The sequence below is a fragment of the Lycium ferocissimum genome, chromosome 1, assembly GCF_029784015.1.
Source record: "Lycium ferocissimum isolate CSIRO_LF1 chromosome 1, AGI_CSIRO_Lferr_CH_V1, whole genome shotgun sequence".
Taxonomy (NCBI): domain Eukaryota; kingdom Viridiplantae; phylum Streptophyta; class Magnoliopsida; order Solanales; family Solanaceae; genus Lycium; species Lycium ferocissimum.
The window spans coordinates 7,960,233-7,981,331 of NC_081342.1; the positions used below are offsets into that span (position 1 = coordinate 7,960,233).

Below are 21,099 nucleotides of genomic sequence, written 5' to 3' on the forward strand. Positions count from 1 at the left end.
ACAAGGCACAAAATTAAACAAATCTATGTTTTTCCAATTTTCTTGATAATTTTAATTTCTATCAAACAACAAGGCATTAGAATTAACATTAATTGATGAAGTTCAAGCCCATATTGGCCAATTTTGTGACCTAGCACAACGAGCACAATTATACACAACACGACAACCACTTTGATCATCCCAAAGACAAAGTCTATCTGCATTTACATACCAAATGCAAGCTTTACCTCCACAAGAATATTCAGTCCTGTTGTCATTATACATTAAAAATATTCCCCAAAAACCAGCTAATTCCATAGCACACCATGTTGTGCTCTTATTACTTGACAAATCTTGATGTAAATTAGGGTTTAGTGCATAAGATGCATAAAATGGTACTTGTTGTTTCCCTAGATCATATCCATTTGACATGCATCTTACATTCAGAATACCAGCAGTACCATAATTGTGTATACGAAGTTCTGTGGTTTTTTGTGCAATAGAGGTGATTGAAAATGGAGAAAATATTAGTAAAATGAGATAGAATATGAAGTGAGTGAAAATGGGAGAAAGCATGGTTTTAAAATTTTGCTTGATTTGATGCATTGTATGGGATTATCGGTTTATAAGGTAAAAAAATTGATTGTATGGAAAAAGAAAATTGTGAAAAAGGTAGTAAAATTTGATCAGTTTAGTATTAAAAAAAAATGGACTAAGACAAGTTTGGAAAGGAAAGAATCAGTCAATATAATGTGAAATCAGATGAGTAAATCAGATACTGATTCCTTAATTGAAAATTAATTTTTTTATAAAGATACTATTTCCTTATTCTAGCATAGTTTAAAAAAAAAAAAAAAAAAAACTTACAACATGTCTACCTTCAGTGAATCTGAAAGCAGAACACAAATATGCCATAAATATGTGATATCGTACAAATTCTCTGTTTAATTACTCGTATTCGTATCGTAACCTAATAATTCAATATAAGGATTCTCTCTCACATATGTTATTAGCAGCTAAGCCGGTGCATATGCAGGGTTGATATATGGGTTTTGAAAAATCCCTTAATTTTATGTGTTAAAAATAATCACTAAATATGTACAATAATTAAATTTAATTACTAGTTGTCCTCAAATCCAAAGCCTTTAAAATTCAAATCTTAAATCGCTTTGCAACTGCAAAACAAAATTTTCACTCTATTCTCTTGTTTCACAAAACTGAAAATCTCTTTGGAGATATTTTGACCAATTTGATAAAATACCCCGTATAAGAAAATATACACACACATTCTAGCTAGTTGACGGTTCAAAGGGCTATTTGCGAAAAAGGGATGTGAACTTCTCAGTTTTTCATTTTTTAAAGCATGAAAATGACAGCTTAGTGTATTTTTATTGTCTACGTGGTATAGCGTTTTATCAATACAATTTTCTTCCGTTTAAACTTTATTTCCTTTCACAAGTTTTATCTTCAATCTACATAATTCTCATGAATAAAATATCATAGGAATAGTTTTTGTGTGTAGGAAATGTATGAAAGGTAATATACCGTCATCTCTAATTGTCGTTCCGGTTTTATCGATGTCCCTCATTGAAGTGATGATATAAAGTTAAACATACTGTTTAAAATAAGTATAAGTCTATAATTACGATTAGTGGGGTCTTAATATGATTCGAGTAAGGAAATGGTATCCATGTCTGCTATTTGCACCAAATCAATTAAGAAATGTCATCTGTTGTCTATAAACATTTACTTGTAAACATGTCCAAAACTTATACTCTGCGAAAAATCTGAATTGAAACTTATTTAATAACAGAAGCTTTTCCATCATTCCGTCAGTATGACATTCACTATAAAAAAAATGGGTAATTTGCGGAGGTTAAAAATTACAATTTGTGGAGGTTTTAGCCTCCATTATTTGCTAAAAATGCTAAAACCTCCGCGAATTGCAACTTATTCTGCAAATTACTCATTTTTTTGTAGTGATTGTTTGTATTAGCAAAAAGAATGAATTGATTAAATCATGTACTGTGTGGAGAAGGGTCACATTTTGTTATGTTTTACTTCATCGCTCAATATTGAATTCTTTTCGAGAACTATCCCAACCCAAGAGGTGTATGCATTCAGTAAAGATGAAGTAAGTCTCTTCTTTGGCAAAGACTACTCTCTCGCGGTAGAGCTGTCTTTGCTAGCTTTATTGCTCGCTCTAAGCCTACCTCCTTTCAAAAGGGATTTGCCCCACAGAGGAGATAGATTGGTCTAGTATATGATCGACTATTATGTTCATGACCCTTCAAATCAGGTACTAAGGAAAAGGACCACAACTTGTAATGACTAGTTAACATATAAATTAAAATACTCCATTATCTTTTTGAGCCAAAAAAAAAAAAAAAAAAGGATCAGAAATGGAACGAACAAAATGTAACGAAAGAAACAATACAATCTAACATTAATTTGTAAAGCAATTTCCCTTCTTTTTTTTTCTTGCACAAAGAACTCTAGCTTTCTCTTCATTACTGAGAAGAGAAATATTCCCAAAAAATAAATAAAAAAAATACTGAGAACAGGAAAAGTAAACATAATTAAAATATTTTGATTCTCCACTTCTAATTATCAAACTTTTGGCCAAGCATAATTCTTAGTACAGCCACGAGATATATCATTAGACTGACAAACTCCATTTTCAGTTACAAACCAAGTGCAATATCCCCTATTACAAAACAGTGGAGCTCTTTCTGTGTTGAACACTTGAAATATTCCCCATTTTCCTGCTAACTCCATTGTACACCATGCTTTAACGATTGGACCTGTACCTAAATCAACATCAAGATCGTATTGACCATAAGGCTGTATTATTTGATCCTTGTGACAATATCCGTTTGATTGGCATCTAACAAGTAAATCTGAACTGCCAAGATTAATTATCTGAACTGGAGGTAATCCATTTGTTAATGAAATTGAGTAGAAGCTAAGTAATAGAAAAAAAATAATCATGTTGTGGGAGCAAAGGGAAATTACCATGGTTTTCTCTTGTGTTGTATGTATCAAAATTATAAGCTAATTTATTGGGTGAAAAAAAAAAACATTCAAATGGATGAAATGTCATAGAATAGTGCTACCGGTATAGAAAAAACGGTTTATCGGCAGACAGATGACTTATAAAGTAATTATAAGTAAATCTCTATTAATTGCTTATTAGTGTCATTATAAAAATGCTGAGGAAAATTAACGTGTCATGGTTAGATACACTATATATAAGTTAAATCATTAATTATGATTATTTGGTATGATATATTAGGAATTATGGTAACTAATCTGGTAATTAGGAAGGGAATCATCAGTGATTTTTTTTCTCTATTTTTGGGTTTTAGGTCAATATCATTGGGATTTTGTTGGAGCTTTGCTGACAAAGAGTGATGATAGAACTTTGTCCTTTTTTCACTTTTTACCAATCAGTAAATTCTTTGATATTTCATGACCGTAATGCTTAATGGAAAAAGCACAACCCAATGATTTTTCCCCCTAAAATATATGCCTTGATTTTAGGTATAAAAGAGCATATTTTATCAAAAGTTAGACCAAAAAAGTAACAGCCCAACAAATTAGAGGAAGAGCTAATTGAATCTAAAAAAGATTTCTTGAAGAATGGAGAGTAATAAAATCTCTTACTAGAAACGATGATCACATCCTAACACTACAATAAAAAGATTCTATTTATATTATACTACTCCCTCAGTTCACTTTTACTTGTCCACTATTCTAACAATAGATTTTCACTTTTACTTGTCACTTTTAGCATATCAAGAAAAGACAATTTCTTTTTTCCTAGTTTATCCATAATATTAATTACACACTTTAAATCATTTTTCAAATCCAATAAAAATATGCACCAATTAATATGGGTACATTGGTAAATTATGCACTTCATTTATTATCTTCTTAAACAGCGTGAAAAGTCCAAACTAGACAAGTAAAAGTGAATGGAGAGAGTAGGTCTCTTGGGAATCATGTCGAAGGAACTTAATAAATGAGTCCATAACTTTGGGAGAAAAGGTGCTCTCCCGTAACCGGGGAAAAGTGATAATGATCCAAGAAATAGTGAAGTATGTGCAATCAATCAGTACACAACTAAATTAGTTGAGAAAAAGGAAACTCCAGTAACCAAATACTAATTGGTAAAAAAAAGAAAAAAAAAAGATTGTAAAATAATGTAATGTCGTTATAAATAATAAAATTATAAGTTATATTCATTGACGGCTTAAGAAAAAATTCTCACATCAGGTTATGTAAAAATCAAATACTGGAGTTCTCTATGTAAATATTAATTGGTAACCATGATAAAATGAAAAGCAATTTTCTACTCTTAATTGAATTATTTCCATTTAGGGCCTGATAAATCCTCTTAATTAATATGTGGATTGAAAACCATTAATGTTTTAAGATTAAGGACGGCTAATTAGATTAAGAACCTTAATGATGCAGTTGTGTTAATTAGTAATTACTCCTACTCATACAAGATACACTGAGTTAAGGCTGAAAACCCCAGCACGCTCAAGATCTCTTAAGATAATTGATGGCCTCACACGTAGCCTTGCTTTTTTTTTTTTTGGGTCTGGCATTCATGTTCCAATTAATTTATTATGGTTAAATAATAAACTCGGTAAACATGCACATTTTTTAATCATAAAATCATAGATTGGCGATAAAGGATCATGCGGAGGCATATATTATACTTCTTCCTTGTCATTTTAACTGTCGTTTTAACTTTTTTCACGTCCATTAAGAAAAACAATGCATATAAGGTATTGTTTCTAAATTACCTCTACTTGTTAATGTTTTTTTTTTTTAATAGAATCGAGCAGTGTTAAAAAGAACTACATCTTCAATGTTATAGTATAGTTGAAAGAATTGCCAACTTTAGTCTTGAATTCCTAAAGTCATGACCATATTTTGGGACAATTTTTTTTGAGCTAAAGCGATAATTAAAATGGGACGGAGAGAGTATTATCATTGATTTGGTGTAAATATTAAATGCGAAGAATGTTGTTCGATTAATGTTTCTTGAACAAAATTTCAAAACCTTTTTTGGAGAAGCCAAAAGATTTTTGTTCACAAAATATTCACAGATGTTAGAAAAAGAGAATTAAAACTGCAACTATTCAGGTATGTTTTTCTTTTGCATAAACTTTTTTTTTTCCCCACAAATAATGACCAACTTAAGCTTCGTGTGACATATGTTATGAGAAGAGTTTTTTTTTTTTTTTTTTAATTTTTTATAATTTTGTTCATATCTTTAGATCTATAAATTAATTTTGTTTTTTAATTAATTCATCCACCCAGGCCAGCCTTTTACATCCCATGAAAATAGGAGATTTAGCATAGAGACCCCTACCTTATTTATTGAATAAAATAAAATATTACAAAAGGAGAGTGACATAAAATCATACATTGACTGGTATCTGTAAGAGAGCCCAATAAAACCATAGCTTCATGTTCGATTAAGGGTAAAACAAGATCAACACCAAAGAAAACAACCAGCATAAATTAGCACAACAAATAAAAAGACAGTTTGGTTCACTGAGCTCCTATTATACACGAGGTCTAGGGAAACATAACATCTTTATAATACCATTACAATTTCAAACATTATAGAAGTTAAACAACTTTTTCCCATGTAAATTTAGGAACATAATTCACCATGCCCAATTATAGTGCACAGCACATTGATAAACACTAAAAAGACAAATCCCATCTTGCTTAACATACCAATGGCAAACTTGATCAGCACAATTAGATTGATCTCTATTATAATCAAACACCTTAAATAATCCTGGCCTTTTTCCTAACCACATTGCACACCAAACACTGTTCGTGTGTCCCTCAACAATAGGAACATTAATTCTGTAAATCTCTAATGAATTAATTGTTTTGTTCCCCAAAAATGTATCATCCAAAAAACATTCTGCTGTTAGAACATCTGGTGTTTCATTTCGAACGTGAACATCATAATCAGCTATTGAAAGAGAAAAGATGGAGAAAATTGTGAGAAGAAAATAAAAGGCAAATTGATGGGTACGAAAAGCCATGAATTTTAGTTAATGTGGGGAATTATCTTTTTCAAGTACTAAATTTGATGGATATCTGATGATAATAAATAGCAGATGGCTACCAACTTATTTCTCTTTTCTGCTATTATTGAAGGATTCTTGTGATCAGGATATAGTACTACTAATTAATCAATTTGTTGGATATTTTAGATACAAGTATATACTCCTTTCATTTCAAAATAAATGAATTTTTTGGAGTGCGACACCCCTCTTAAGAAAGTTAATTAAGGACATTAATTAAAGTAAAATTATTCAATAATTAATATTACCCTTTTGATTGTTTTCAAACATTTCTTAAATACATGAGATAGTCAATGTTGAGATTTTTGGAAGACCCATTAAAAAGATGGGTGATTTTTGAAAAAATTAACTAATATATCGTTGAACTTTGAAAAATTCAATCATTTGGACCATAAAAAAAGGCGCTAGAAATTCATTTATATTGAAATGGTGAACGTAAATTTGTTAAGAAATTGAATCAGCAGATTGGAGGAGAATTAATGAGCCTCTCTTTATTGATATTTAAAATAAAATAAAAATATGTAAAAGAGGTACGTAAAAACATATCCTTTGTGAGGCTTTATCTCATCAATCTATGTACAAAATATGGAAGAATATCTTTACGTTCTTTATATTTTTATCTATTTAGATGATCGCCAAATGAGGAGAGCTATTCAATTTAGATTTGAAAAATTTGGAACTTACTAGTGTAGGACTAGTTTGCCAGCTGTAGTTGATAGAACTTTGGTCAAACAGAAGATCTTTCCCATTTGACTAATCTCGCTATTGATTCAAGGTAGCGGCAAGTTAATTCATTGTGAAAGGGTGAAAATCATTTTCGCCCCTAATTTTGCTTTGAAAATCAAACTCCCCTTCAGGTTTGAACAATAGATGTCCTCCCCCTTTATCCTATGCAGTGATTATTGCGCCCTTGTTTTTTTTTATCCTCCATTTATGTAATACATTTTTATATTATTTATAATATTTTTTTAATCTAGTTATTTATAGATTCTTATTTGAGTTCATTAAAATTATAAGTAGAATAACATTTTTATCAATTTGTAACAAAATCTAATGCTATTTTTTATGATTGTTATTTCAATATTATATGCAGTAAGTATGTATATATGTATGTACATGCACGTGTGTATATTTAAGTTTCACATCTCTCTTATTCTCCATTTTTATATAAATAAACAAATTTTTGTTGTCATTAATAGAATATTTCTTAAATTATAATAAAATTCATTTACAGTATAAATAAATCATTTTTAAAAATTTGCCTCTATTTTTTAATTGTTTTTGCATTACCTGTATAGAAATATGTTTATAAAGTTATTATGACCTATTATTTTTCACTTGTACAAATAAATATTAAAGTTTTGATTATTTTTAATAAAAATAATTTTTTATTTATTCTGCTAATTTATTTTATTATATAACATCATTAAATTTTATACTCAATTAGTATTTCTCACTTTTTTCTTCTCCCAGAAGATAATATTTATTTTTTTTGTAAGAAATTTGTTACATAAATTTAAAAAAAATGAAAAATATCATGACTCTAGAAGTTAAAAAAAGAAAGATAAAAGTTGATTATATAAGGGTAAAATAAGCATTTAAAAAAGTCAATTAGGATAAAGGGGGGAGAATGTCTATTTTTCAAAGTTGAGGGGGAGTTTGATTTTTAAAGCATAGTTGGGGGGTGTAAATGATTTTCATCCATCGTGAAATTATATTGTCAGTTGTTACTAAGATTGTTATTTTAACTAGTAAAATAACCTGCGCTTCGTGCGGTCATGAGAAAAATAACATTGGGTTTTATTAAAGAAAATACTTCAATTTAATTCTCATCTCAAACATACTGATTCTCGCAAATAAAAATACTTAAATAATTATTAGTCATTTATTGAGAAGCTAAACTTTGCAAAATGAATATAGAATTTATTAGCAACAAAATAACATTAAGAATTAGACCAACTCCTGATGTGCCATGAAATTACGGCACATTCGATGCTAAGTCTTTAGTCTTTAGACTTTTGTGACTCTTCAAGTACTTTTGGTGTTACTTTTCTTGTGTTTGTTTCGTTTTGTAGGATAAGATGTTCGGAGAGTATAACGGAGCACAATGGAACAAAAAAGGCCAAGGATGAAGAAAAGCATGACCTGCGGTTCGCAGATCATACATGCGAGACGCAGATGGAACGCAGAAGGTGATAGTCATTTTGGACAAATTGGGAATTGGAAGCAGCGCAGGTGGTGCCGCAGATGCTGCCACTCATTCAGTGAAGAACGCACCACCTGCGGGAATTTGGTGCAACCTGGGGTTCACAGGTTGAACATATGACACCACCCGTGGCTCGTATGTTATGCACGCAGGGGTATTTTTGTCCAAAGCTGGTGCATGTTTTTGGGATGTTATAAATACTCTCATAGGGTTTTGTAAAAGATATTCTATATTCAGTTCTTGTCTCTTTGTAGTAATTAAAAGCACTTAGCATTGGTTGTTGAAGACTTTAAGAGAGGAATCTTGCACTTTTTGTCTTCTTCCTTATAACTCATTGTAAGCTTTATGCATATTTACTTTACTCTTGTCTTTTATTTAATGGAAATGAGTAGCTAAACCCATTAGCTAAGGTTGTGAGACCAAATGTGTTAGTGATGTGATTGAGTTTTACATTCAAACTCCATTTGTATGTAAAGATGTTTTTCTATTAACTCTTCAAGTTTTAATGGCTTTTAATGGTGGCCAACATTATTTGTGCTTAAATACTTTTCCTTTGCTTGAGAAAGAAAGTAAAAGTTAGGAATAAAGTTAGATAGCAAGGATTTGGGGCTTTAAACCCATCTAATAGATTGAGCTAGAGATAGGAAATCTAACTTGAAATAAAATGGGTGTTCACATTTTCTACATTCTAAGGCTTGAGAAAGCTTAATTTATCAATTTGGTTGAGTGACTTTTGATAAATCTACGTAGCCCATGTTTAATTACATCTAGACACATAGATGAGTTGGATTGATACCCATTTGCATTACTTTCCTTTGGGGCCGCAACCTTAGTGCTTTTACATAATTATTAAATCAAACATAATATTTCTCTATCAAGTAGTGTGACAAATATTAAAACCAACATTATTTATACCCCTCTCCTAGAAATATAGAATATTAGTCAGGCGTTACACTTATAACATATATTTCTTCGGTGTATTTCCTGTGGGATTTGGCCCCAACCTTGTTGAGTTCTATATTTGACAACGACCACTTACTCCTATTTTAAAAGGTGTAATTTGGGCGTATCAACTTCTCATACCATTGTAATATGAAATTTAAAACCTTTATGTTGAAATCGCTTTTTGTTTCGCGTCAAATTGTGTCGAAATCTTATTCTTGAAGGATGTATACCTTGTATTTGAAATAAACAAAAAAAAATATAAAAATAAGAAATTGATTAAATTATACTTGTGTTTTTCACAAATTTTAAACTAATCGAAAGTTAAAGTTATGTTCACCTCGTCCAGTTAAGTTCATTTTCTTGATTGAATGAATCATACATATTTTGCTACATAAAAAATAAAATAAAAAGAAAGCTTCTTTTCCTCGTAAATAGTGGTGTGTTGTACAATAATGACGGAAGTTAATCGGCATCATCACAAGAGTTGACACTCTCACCATTTTAACCATGAATGGTTAGCTTCCCTAATTGTCAAAAAGAGTGGATGCATTAAATAATAGCCTTTTCCACATATTTTAGTAACATAAAAGATCTTGAATACAAAATTACCACAAGTTAGAAAAAGTGACATTTGAAATTCTTACAATAAATAATAGTACAAGATAAATGTGTTGTAAAATAAAGAAAAGAAATAATCATTAAAAGTACATTGCATGGTATGTTACAAAGTACAGTTTTTAGTAAAATCTCATAAGTTTAAATTTTACAAAAGTTTTTGTGCAAATTTTATTATAACCTTTCTACTTTCCTGAATCAGTTTTAGATAATTCGCTATATATTATAAGTTGCAGATAATCGAATAAAATCATAACTTCATAAACTACTTATAACCAAAGGACTATTTTTAAGGTATTGACTAAAAAAAGTAAAAGATTGTCACGTCCTCATAAAATTATAATACTTCAGTAATTTGAACAAATACTACTATTTTATAATTTTTAAACAACAATCTCAACTTTCCAATTACAAGTGGTATGTGTACTAGCAGAAAAATGCCCTTAAGCTTTCTCACCACCATGAAAGCTATCTACAACACCCTTCCTAAGATGTAAACTCATAACTTTTTTACATGAAGAAGCAATACCAGTGGTTCAGACCCCAATACCAGAGACCAAAACTATTTAATTAAAAGAGTAAAAGGAGCAGTCGCTTCGAATAAAAAACAATAACTGTAAAGAGAAAATAGGTTTACATACCCAGCTCCAAGTTAACATGTAAATCACCAAACATCCTAAAAAATTGACTAAAATAACACTCAAATGCACTTGAAAATTTAAATAGAAGTTCAACTATTTTGGCATGGAATATAGCATGTTATCATTGAATATCATCTCTTATTATCCCACAAATAAGTCTCTTATAACTCAAGACGAATTAGAAAGTGAATCCCTTGCTTAAAGAATTGCTTTAGAAATATTTCTTTCCTGCAATTGGTAATCGCTTCTAGGCTTCTAACAACTATTAGCATCATGATGTGTATTATTTCTTTTACAACAAAGTTTTACAATGCCTCTATTTATAGGATAACAATATGGAATGTTAAATGATGCCATGAACATGACTATTAATTATTTAGGGGTTATGAAAACAAAAAGTTGTGGGAGTAATGAAAATAAAGACAATTAAGTTTTTACATTAAAGAATACGGAAAAGGGCCAAATATATCCCTGAACTATCGGAAAAGGGCCAAATATATCCCTCGTTATACTTTGGGTCCAAATATACCCCTGCCGTTATACTATTGGTTTAAATATACCCCTCCTCCGTTAAAGTTGTCCAAAGTGGACATCCAATCCTACGTGGCACTAATATTTGATGAGGTGGGTGCCATGTGGCATGCCACCTCATCATCCCTAGCCCATTTTACTCGTCCATCTATTTGTTTCCACTGCTAAAATTTCCGCTGCCATGACTACCACCAAGAAGAAAACCTCATATGAGGATGGCGTCCAAAACCTTGAAGGCATATTCCTCATTGAGCTTGGTCCGAGTGGGCCCAGTACAAACTTTGGTTTGAGCATCCACTATAGTTTGATTGGGCTTTGGAAACTCAGAACTTCGATAGGAAGTTGACAAAGCTGGGTTCTTGATAATTGGTTCTTGAACCCTCAGTTCTTCAATCGATGCCGACGAATCCAGTACAGTATTTATAGCAAAATAACTCTTTCTTTTGACCCAATAATTAACATGTTTGAAGGGAATTCAGAAAGAATTTTGAGGATTCCATAAAGTTCTGGTTTTTGTAATGGATAGTAGTGGAGATATTAATGGGTCTAGATATAACAAAGCTTTCATATCGAAATTTCGACAGTTGACACTATTATATGGAGGAAAAGATTTGATTTTTCAAAGATTAGAATTATGGAGACAGGATTAAGATACAAAACTGCTTTATCACTGTTACTATCGTGTTTTTTGATCTCTTTGTTGGTTTTATGAGTTCGTCGGAACACGTCAATTACTCGGCTGGCAAGTCGTAAGGCGGTGAACATTTACCTTGGAATGATAATAAATTAAGGAAACCGTATGCACAAACATAGATTGGTGGTGATCACGGTGGCGGTAATTGTGGCGGAAAGTTCAGTGGCAGAAATAAATAGATGAAGGGGTAAAATGGGCTAGGGGTGATGAAGTAGCATGCCACGTGGCGTCCACCTCATCAAATATTAGTGCCACATAGGATTGGATGGCCACCTTAGACAACTTTAACGGAGGAGGGGTATATTTAAACCAATAGTATAACGACAAGGGTATATTTGGACCCAAAGTATAACGAGGAGTATATTTGGCCTTTTTCCGATAGTTCAGGGGTATATTTGGCCTTTTTCCGTAAAGAATATATGAGTGGTGGAGTAGTAATTGACACATTTATTCTTGCACAATAAAAAATAGAGAAATAGGAAAAATTGTCAAAAAAATGAGAAAAATCATAAATAGAATCCTTGGCCAAAGAGAGGTGCCACATCATTCTTCTATTACCTAGCTAGCTTTATTTTTTTTATATATATGTATGTCTATGTATATATATTTATATATATATATACATATTTTAATTCACTAGTTGTATTATTTTTCTATTAATATTATTATTTTACAACTTGAATTTTCAGGACAGCAAAAGAAATATTACTTAATGCTGATATAATATATATATATATATATATAAAATAAATATATAGATTTAATTCACTAGTTGTATTATTTTTCTATTAAGATTATTATTTTACAACTTGAATTTTCAGAGCAGCAAAAGAAATATTACTTAATGCTAATTTATATCTGATGTGAAATGTATAAGTGAAGACTGGAGGGAGGCATATGTGCTCCATTTTGCTAACGGTAAGCGTATTTTGTGCAGAAGAGGGCATATTTGCTTTGCTCCAATAGTTTAGGAGCATATCCTTTATTATTAATGCAATATATTTCTATATGATACTCCATCCTGTCCAAAATAATTGAGGTTAAAGCTTGGACACATGGATTTTTAAGAATTTACTAACTCCTAAAAATTAAGAGGGATTTTGACTTTTATATCCTTAATTATGATTCTCTTATCTATTTAGGTTGACATAATTATTATGGGGATACGGAAATGTGTCAAGGGCAGATTTGGAAAAGAGAACTAAAAACTTTCTTGATTTTGTGAAGCATCAATTATTTTGGACTAACTTTTAGACGCTAAAACTTCATTATTTTGGACCGGAGGGAGTACTGAATAGTTGTAGATGGCTAGCAATTTATTCCTCTATGAAAATAAATAGTAGTGTAGATGACTAGCAATTTATTCCTCTTTACCACTATATAATTGAACGGATTCTTATAATATCTAGGCTCACACCCAATATTCCTTTCATTTCTTTATTATTATTGTTATTATTATTATTATTATTATTGTTATTATTGTTATTATTGTTATTTTATTATTATTATTATTATTATGAAAGTTAATGAACGCTTCGTGACTCGTGCAAGTTTGAGTGGGTTAATAATTTATCCATTTATTAACTCAGCTCATTTAATTCGTTCATTTGTTAACTCACGTCATCTTGATCCGTCTAATTCAACTCATCTAAAAGTTGCACTGATTTGACTAAATATGTAATTCAAATTAACACATAAAAAATCTTATCAAAATACTTTCAGTTTTTTTGTTTGTTTTACACATTACATATAAATAGTCATAAATCATAATAAACGGGGAAATATTTAGTTGATAATTAAATAAATTATAAAAAGACAATAAAATTAACATTTGATAAGAATTGGGCGGGTCGATTATTGACTCATTGTTTAATCACCATGATCACCAATTGTAGACCACAGCGCAGTCCAAGATACCAACACTCATAAGACAAATTTCAACAGTGCTGACATTCCAATCACAATTCTTATCATAACATAAGATCTGATCTCTCTCATAATCAAACATCTTAAATTTTCCTGATTTTTCCCTTAACCACATTGAACACCAAACAATGTTCTCTTTATCATCATATATGGGTACATTGAGTTTGTAAACAGACCCCAAAGGACTAATTGTCTCTTTCTTAAGAGCATGTCCATCTAAATTGCATTGGATTGTTATAACATATGGTGTTGTGTTGCGGATTTGAAGACTATAGTTATCAGCCATAGAAGGAGAAAAATTAATGAAGCCAATTAATGTGAGGAGAAAGTAAAAGGCAAAGTGATGGGTAATTAGGGAAGCCATCAATCTTGTTTATGTGGTATTGATCTCCTTTTCTTTGGTCCTTTTTATCTGTCACTTCAGTCAAAAGAAAAACATTAGATATCCCTAATCAGAAACACATTAATTTTTTTTTTCCACCTTACTACTCAAGATATGGAATTATTAATTAATAAAGAGATAAGGACAATTTAATCATATGCCCAGCTGTAGATGAAAGCAAGGGTCCTATTGGTATCCTTTTAACAGAGCTCAAGACTTATTCTTAACTATTTATTTTGCATAAATTAATTATCTTTTCACCAACAAGTTTGTCCCAGATCTTTTTTTTCCCTACAATTTGTTGAACGACTTAACAGCTTGCTTGACGAATCTTTCAAAATTTGCTTATTTTGGAAAGGCTTTTTGAAGAAGTATGTTTGGAGAGTAGAAGTTTGTAGTTAGCTAATCAATTTGAAAAAGCTTTTGCTAATATTAAAGTAGCAATTTATCCTTGATCAAACTTTCAAAAAGTGTTTTTTCCAGAAGATATTGTTTCCAACTTCTTCTATTGCTCATAAAGAGTTTTCCTAAAATCTTGGTCAAACACTTCAACTCTCCAAAATAAGCATTTTAACAATTAAAAAAAAAAAAAAAAAAAAAAAAAAACTCTATCCTTCTCAAAAAGCTTGCCATACATGCCATAAGTAATTTTGCGCGTATATAGAAGGGTAAAATAAAGAGTGTCAAAGAAAATAACTTGCATAAAGAACAAAAAAAGATCGAATAACCGCACTTTAGCCTCTCCTACGTCATCTGATTCAAAAAAGTTGTATAACACTCTTTAGAAGTTTCAAATTATTATATAGAAACAACTTCTTTATGTATAATTTAATAAACTACATTGACATAATCTTGTTACATAAACAACACTTAGGAACCTAATTGATCACCATCCCACTTGTATTTCACAAGACATCCATCTTTTCCATGAAGACAAACTCCACTATAACTAACACCCCAGTCACAAAGCTTATTTTCAGCACAAAGGGACTTATCTCTCGTATAATCAAACACCTTAAACTCTCCTGATTTATTCTCTTCCCACATTTTACACGAAAGATAATTTTCTTGATCAGCATAAATAGTAACATAAATTGTGTATACAAAAATTGATCCACCTATGGTCCTTTTCCCAAGATCTATGTTTCCAGTCAACGTGCATTGGACCGTTATAGGATGTGGAATTACATTGTGGATCTTAACAGTATAGTACTCATTAGCTATGGAAGGAGAAAAATTGGAATAAATTAGTGTAGTGAGGAGAAAGTGAAAGGCAAAGTGATAGGTAATTAGGGAGGCCATCAATCTTGTTTATGTGGTATTTCTTTCTCTCCGATCCTTTTATCTGTCACTTTAGTCCAAAAAGAAGTTTCCAGAATACCTGTCACGTCAAAAAATTAGAAAAACATTAATTATATTTTTCCACTCTTACTATATGAAATAAGACATAGTTAGTAGTTACTTATTCAGTGAATAGATAAGAATAATTCAATCGAATATGCCTTATCATTATTAATGCTACTAATTACTCCCACCCGTTACTTATCTGCTTATTAAAAATAGGCGGTCCAAAATAGTTGTTTAGAAAACTAAGACATAACTAATTAGTAGTTTCCACCTTTACCCACTACAACAAAATATACTTTGAGCGGCAATTAATTTGCGGCAATAACTTAATTGCCGCTAATTATATTTTAGAATCAATTATTATCGGCAATACCAAACTTTAGCCTTAACAATAAATGCCGCTAAAGACTTTAGCGACCTTGGATCTAATAGCGATGAAATTCTTTGATAAATGTTTTTATGGCAATAACTATTGCCGCTAAAAGAAAAATATATTACCGCTAAAAGCCTCTTTTGATGTAGTGACCCCTGCTCAATAAATGTGGAAAGAGATTAATATGGTGAAAAAGAGAATATTATTAAATTAAAATCAAAGAATAAATAAGAAAAATTTAGACAAATTAAGCTGTTAGTTAATGTTTTCTTAAGGGGCATGCTAAAAAAATCATGAGAAGTAAAATAGACTAGAGGGAGTAAATAATTCTTGTGATATGTAAAGTTGAAATTCGAACCCTCAAAGAACCGATCAGCATAGATGACGATATATCCACCAACGGGTTCGTTATCTGACCCGTGAACCCATGTAAATATGGGTCAATATAGATTACAATCCAAATTAATCCGGCAACAAGATACTACTGACCAACCCATTAAAATTTGGGCGAGTTGGGCGAATTACACATTTATGGGTCATATTTGATTTGATAGTTCTAGTAAAAACTATTTTTGCTAGACAAGTATCTCGGATAGTAATAGCTTAGTAGGGGATAATGCCAGCTTGCAACTGCAGGGACAGTGTTGTTCGATCCCAGCGAGTATTTTTTTTATGATGCATATTAACTATTAATGATATTATCATCTTTTGTTACAAAAACAAAAGGATACAAACTGCAAACTTAATTCAATTGAAGGTCGATAATGTTTAATTGAGTGATTTAAGGACTAAAACCAAATATAGCAATAAATCTAGGACCGTAAATCCACTAACTTTTCGGGAGAAAGAGAAAAAGGCATGAAAGCATGTGAAGAATGATTATTGGTCCCATTATTTCTTTTTTGTTAAACGTAATATTTTTGAGAAGCTATCATTTTAGAAAAGTGATTTTATGTTGGTAAAAGTTGGCCATTTCAATTTTGAAACATATGAAGTAGTCAGCTTTTAAGCTTTATGGGGTTTTATTGCAAATAATCTTTTCTTCTTTGACGAGCTTTAATGGTTATAATTCCCATTCTAACTTTATAAATAGATAACAAAAGGTTGTGTTTCAAAACTTCTTAAGATAGTATTTATTGGTCACTTTTGAAATCTGAAAGGCTAATTGTCCCTTTACTAAGAAAAAAATATGTCACTTTTTGCAACGGTGTAATTTTTTTTTACAATCAAGTCAATCATTTACTAATTTCAAATACATCCATTGATAGTTAATATTAACTGGTTATTTGATAAAAATAATAACTAACCTGTCATGACCCATTAAAATTCATTAATAATAATGCAAAAAGATTAATATACCATCCGTGTACGTATAGAAGATAAATTCAAAAGCAAAAAGTCTTAGAATATCAAACCAGTCTATTATCAAGTTGGGATGGTTGGTCTTTGAACATGCATGAAACGTAACAAACCACCAAGTCGTCCTCATTATTTCTTCTGTTAAAGGTGAATAAAGAAGAAGGAAAGAGTAACAGGGACGCCTTATAGATCTGATACTATATATATATTTTTTTTTTTTGGAAAAATTATACTATTATGTACATATGGAAATAGGGAGTATATTTACAAAATGTAATATTCTTCTGTCTCATTTTATGTGGCACCTACTTTTTTTTTTTTTCTTTTCAAAAAAGAGTGATATATACATTTTATATTTAAAAATAATTTCACTTCAAATTTCAAATTTTCTCCTTAATTATATGATATATAGTCATATAGATGATGTTTATGGATTGTCTTAAAACATAAGTTTTTAAAGTCTTTTTCGTTCTTAAACTACATGCCAAATCAAATACCTCAACATAAATTAGGATGTAGAGAGTATGCACATATACAACTGAAAACATATAACTTGAAAATATATAAATTAAGAGATTTTTACAAAAATAAACGAAAATAAATTCATAATTACATACTAGCAATACTAATCTGTCATAATAAATTTCTATGACTAGAGGGGTTTCATGTATTTCACAAAATTAGGGATGAAGATGAAATCCCTAATTTTACATACTAACCTGTCATAACAACTAGAGGTCTTATTTCATCATATTTTGTGAAGTTCTCATATAAAATCATAAGCATCACCTTGGAATCAGTCTTAGACAAGCCACTCCACTGTTGGGCTTATCAGCCAACCAAACATGAAAAATTGAAATTTTTACTCATTGTAGCTTCTTTTAAGACCTAATTATTAATATTAACTACCTTTTTATTTAATTATATTTAGTAGCTAATTAACTTTTTTTAAATTACAACTGATAGCTATATCAAAAATACATACCCAAACACATATATCTTTCTTTTTTCCCAATCACTACTCATTTCAGATTTTTTATTTTTCAAAACCATAAAAAATCTCTCTCCCCTTCTCTCAACCACCACCACCATGGCCGCGCCGCCCCTCTCTCTCTTCTCCCTCTCCCTCTATGCTCACCCCTCTCTCTCTCTTTTCACTCTACCCGATGAGGAGATGACACAGATCTGGCCGTGTGTATTGTTAGTGGCGGCGGCGATGGCACTGATTTTGAGATGGCGGCGGAGAAGATGACGTGGAGGTGGAGAGATTAGGGTTTTTTAGTGGTGGTGGTGTCTCAGATTTGGGTTTTTTGTGGTGGTGGTGTCTCAGATTAGGATTTTGGTGATGGTGGAGAGATTAGGGTTTTTGGTGGTGGTAGTGTCTCAAATCTGGCCGTGTGTATTTGTTAAAAGCCAAATACAAATACATTCAAAATCTACATCTCACAAATACACTGTTTTTGAATGTTGTCTTTGTATTTTTTTAGTGTATTTTTTAGTGTATTTTGTTAATAGCCAAACACACCGTTTTTTAATGTATTTGAATTTTTTGTCTTTGTATCTGAATGTATTTGAAATCCATTCAAATACACGAAAATTTGAATATATTTGGCTTTCATATGTAGTTGGAATGTACACAATGTATTTTATTTTTTAGTGTATTTTGTTAATAGCCAAACACACCGTTTTTTAATGTATTTGTCATTTATTTGAATTTTTTGTCTTTGTATCTGAATGTATTTGAAATCCATTCAAATACACGAAAATTTGAATATATTTGGCTTTCATATGTAGTTGGAATGTACACAATGTATTTGAAATACATCAAAAAAAGCCACTGAAATACATCAAAAACAACAACAAAAAAAAAAATCAGTAAAATACATCAAACAAAAAAAATCACGGAAATACATTATAGCAAAAAAAAATAAAAAAAAAAATCACTGAAATACATCAAAGCAAAAAAAAAAAAAATATTAATGTCTAATTTAATAGCTCCACCGTTAAAGGCTAAAATCAAGGATCTTGTTTTTTTTTTTTTTTTAACCGTGTTCTCATGCATTCGTTGGCAACAAATACACGCGAAAATATACATTATTTTACCAAAATGTAGCTACAAATGGTAATATTTAAAAAGGTAGCTACAAATGGTAGGAAAATTTCTGATAAGGTAGTCATTTGAGTAAGTTTGCCTAAAAAATTAGCTAGTGGGCCCCATTAAAAAAAAACCTCGTGAGGTCCAAACTTCCTATAAATGTTGATCACGCTACGTCTCTATTAAAATAAAGTCAGACACAAATGCCAGGATCCTCATTCATGAGGTGCCTAGCTTCCCTTTTCAATCAAGCCATGAATGAGTCCCAGCCTTTCAATTGTTAAGGTGGGGACAGAGTAAAATCCAAGGCAATTCAATATGTATTTTAGAAATTTATATATTTAATTTGTCAACAATAGTTCGTTAGATAGCTTGAACATGACTGGAACAAGACCAAGTAGGTACGTAAAATGTTCAATACCTAGTTGTACGTCTTTCTCCACTCTTAGGAGCAACTATAAAAGGAATACAGTAATACACAAATCTTCATCAAGTAAAGCAACAATGAAGAGACATTGTTTACCAAGCCAATGTTTGTTAACATTCTTGTTTTTCTTTTTTGCATTTTTGGTGTGTTTGAGAGGTGATCAAGATGTGGATAAAAGCAGCATTTCTCAAGCTCCAACAAGTGTCAACAATTCCTACAATATCACTCATGATGATAAAAAGGCCACGAATCGCGGAGGTGGAGGTGGAGGAGGTAGCGGTGGTGGTGGGCGCGGGTGGGGTGGTGGTGGTGGAGGTGGAGGTGGAACTGATGGTAGCGGCCAAGGAGGAGGTGGTGGTGGTGGCGGGGGTGGTAGTGGGGGTGGGGGTATGGGAGGTAGTGGTGGATGGGGTTGGGGAGGAGGTGGGGGTGGGTGGTGGTCATGGGGATGTAGGAAAGAAAAGAAACATAATAATGGAAGATATCAGCATAGACATTGGCATATGATGAACAATAATCAAGATTACAAGATAGGTGAATTTGCACAATGCATGGTTAAAGGAAGATGCAAAGGGATGCGTTTGGATTGTCCTCTTCATTGTGGTGGACCTTGTTATTACGATTGTATACATATGTGCAAAGCTCATTGTCGTCGCCGCTAAAGGCCAACATAGCTTCCTATTCTACGTTTTTTCTGTTCTTTTTACTATAGAGATATTATTGGAATTTGGAATTTGGAACTTGGAGTAATGTAAGTTTTGTCCTGAAACTACATTGACTAGTAATTAAGTGGAAGGAAAATTGCTAGGCACATTGGCATTGGGTTGTAAAATAGTACTAGGATATTGTGTTTTGCTATATGGTTTTAGCTTTATAAATTCGAGGGCCAAAAGTTTTCTTTTAGTTTGGTTGATTCTTTTAGCCGCACCTGTTGGAAAATGGGTTTGCTTTCTAGGAACACAACTTTTTTGTTTGTGTGCATAAACCTTTTCAAGCAAATGAATAATGTCATGTTACGTTTGAAAATTATATGAGCTTCTACTGTAAAAAGTTCCTTCACTGGTTTTCATTTCCTCTTTTTGATCGTTTATTTAAAAAAGAATGTCAGTTGTTATATTTAAAACTCTATTTATAGAAGTTTATCTTTAAAGGTAAAATGGAAAGTGTTAAGTTCATTCACTTTCGAATAGACATACAAGGAAAGTTTGTTACAAAAATTGGACGGTGGAAGTAACATTTTAATTCTAATATCTCATATGACATATTTAAGACCACAAAATTCAACTGACATTTTTGTAAAGACCAAACTAGGGCATCAGGTTAGCTCGATAAGATGCATTACTCATTTTCTGAGATCAAGATATCGAGGAACTTTTCTCTAGTAATCCAAAAACAGAACCTACATTATTTTCAAATTTCATGTAAAACAGCTTCTTGAACATTAAAGACCTAGG

The 21,099-nt window shown here is 31.2% G+C and overlaps 1 protein-coding gene across 1 annotated transcript; it reads left to right on the forward strand.

Moving 5' to 3' along the window:
• Positions 1–8,269: 8,269 nt before the first annotated feature.
• On the forward strand, positions 8,270–20,671 carry LOC132061599 (putative glycine-rich cell wall structural protein 1). The gene is made up of 2 exons (XM_059454377.1): positions 8,270–8,417; positions 19,802–20,671. Exons 1-2 carry the CDS (start codon positions 8,270–8,272, stop codon positions 20,305–20,307), a joined length of 654 nt encoding a protein of 217 aa, XP_059310360.1. The 3' UTR covers positions 20,308–20,671.
• Positions 20,672–21,099: the final 428 nt, after the last annotated feature.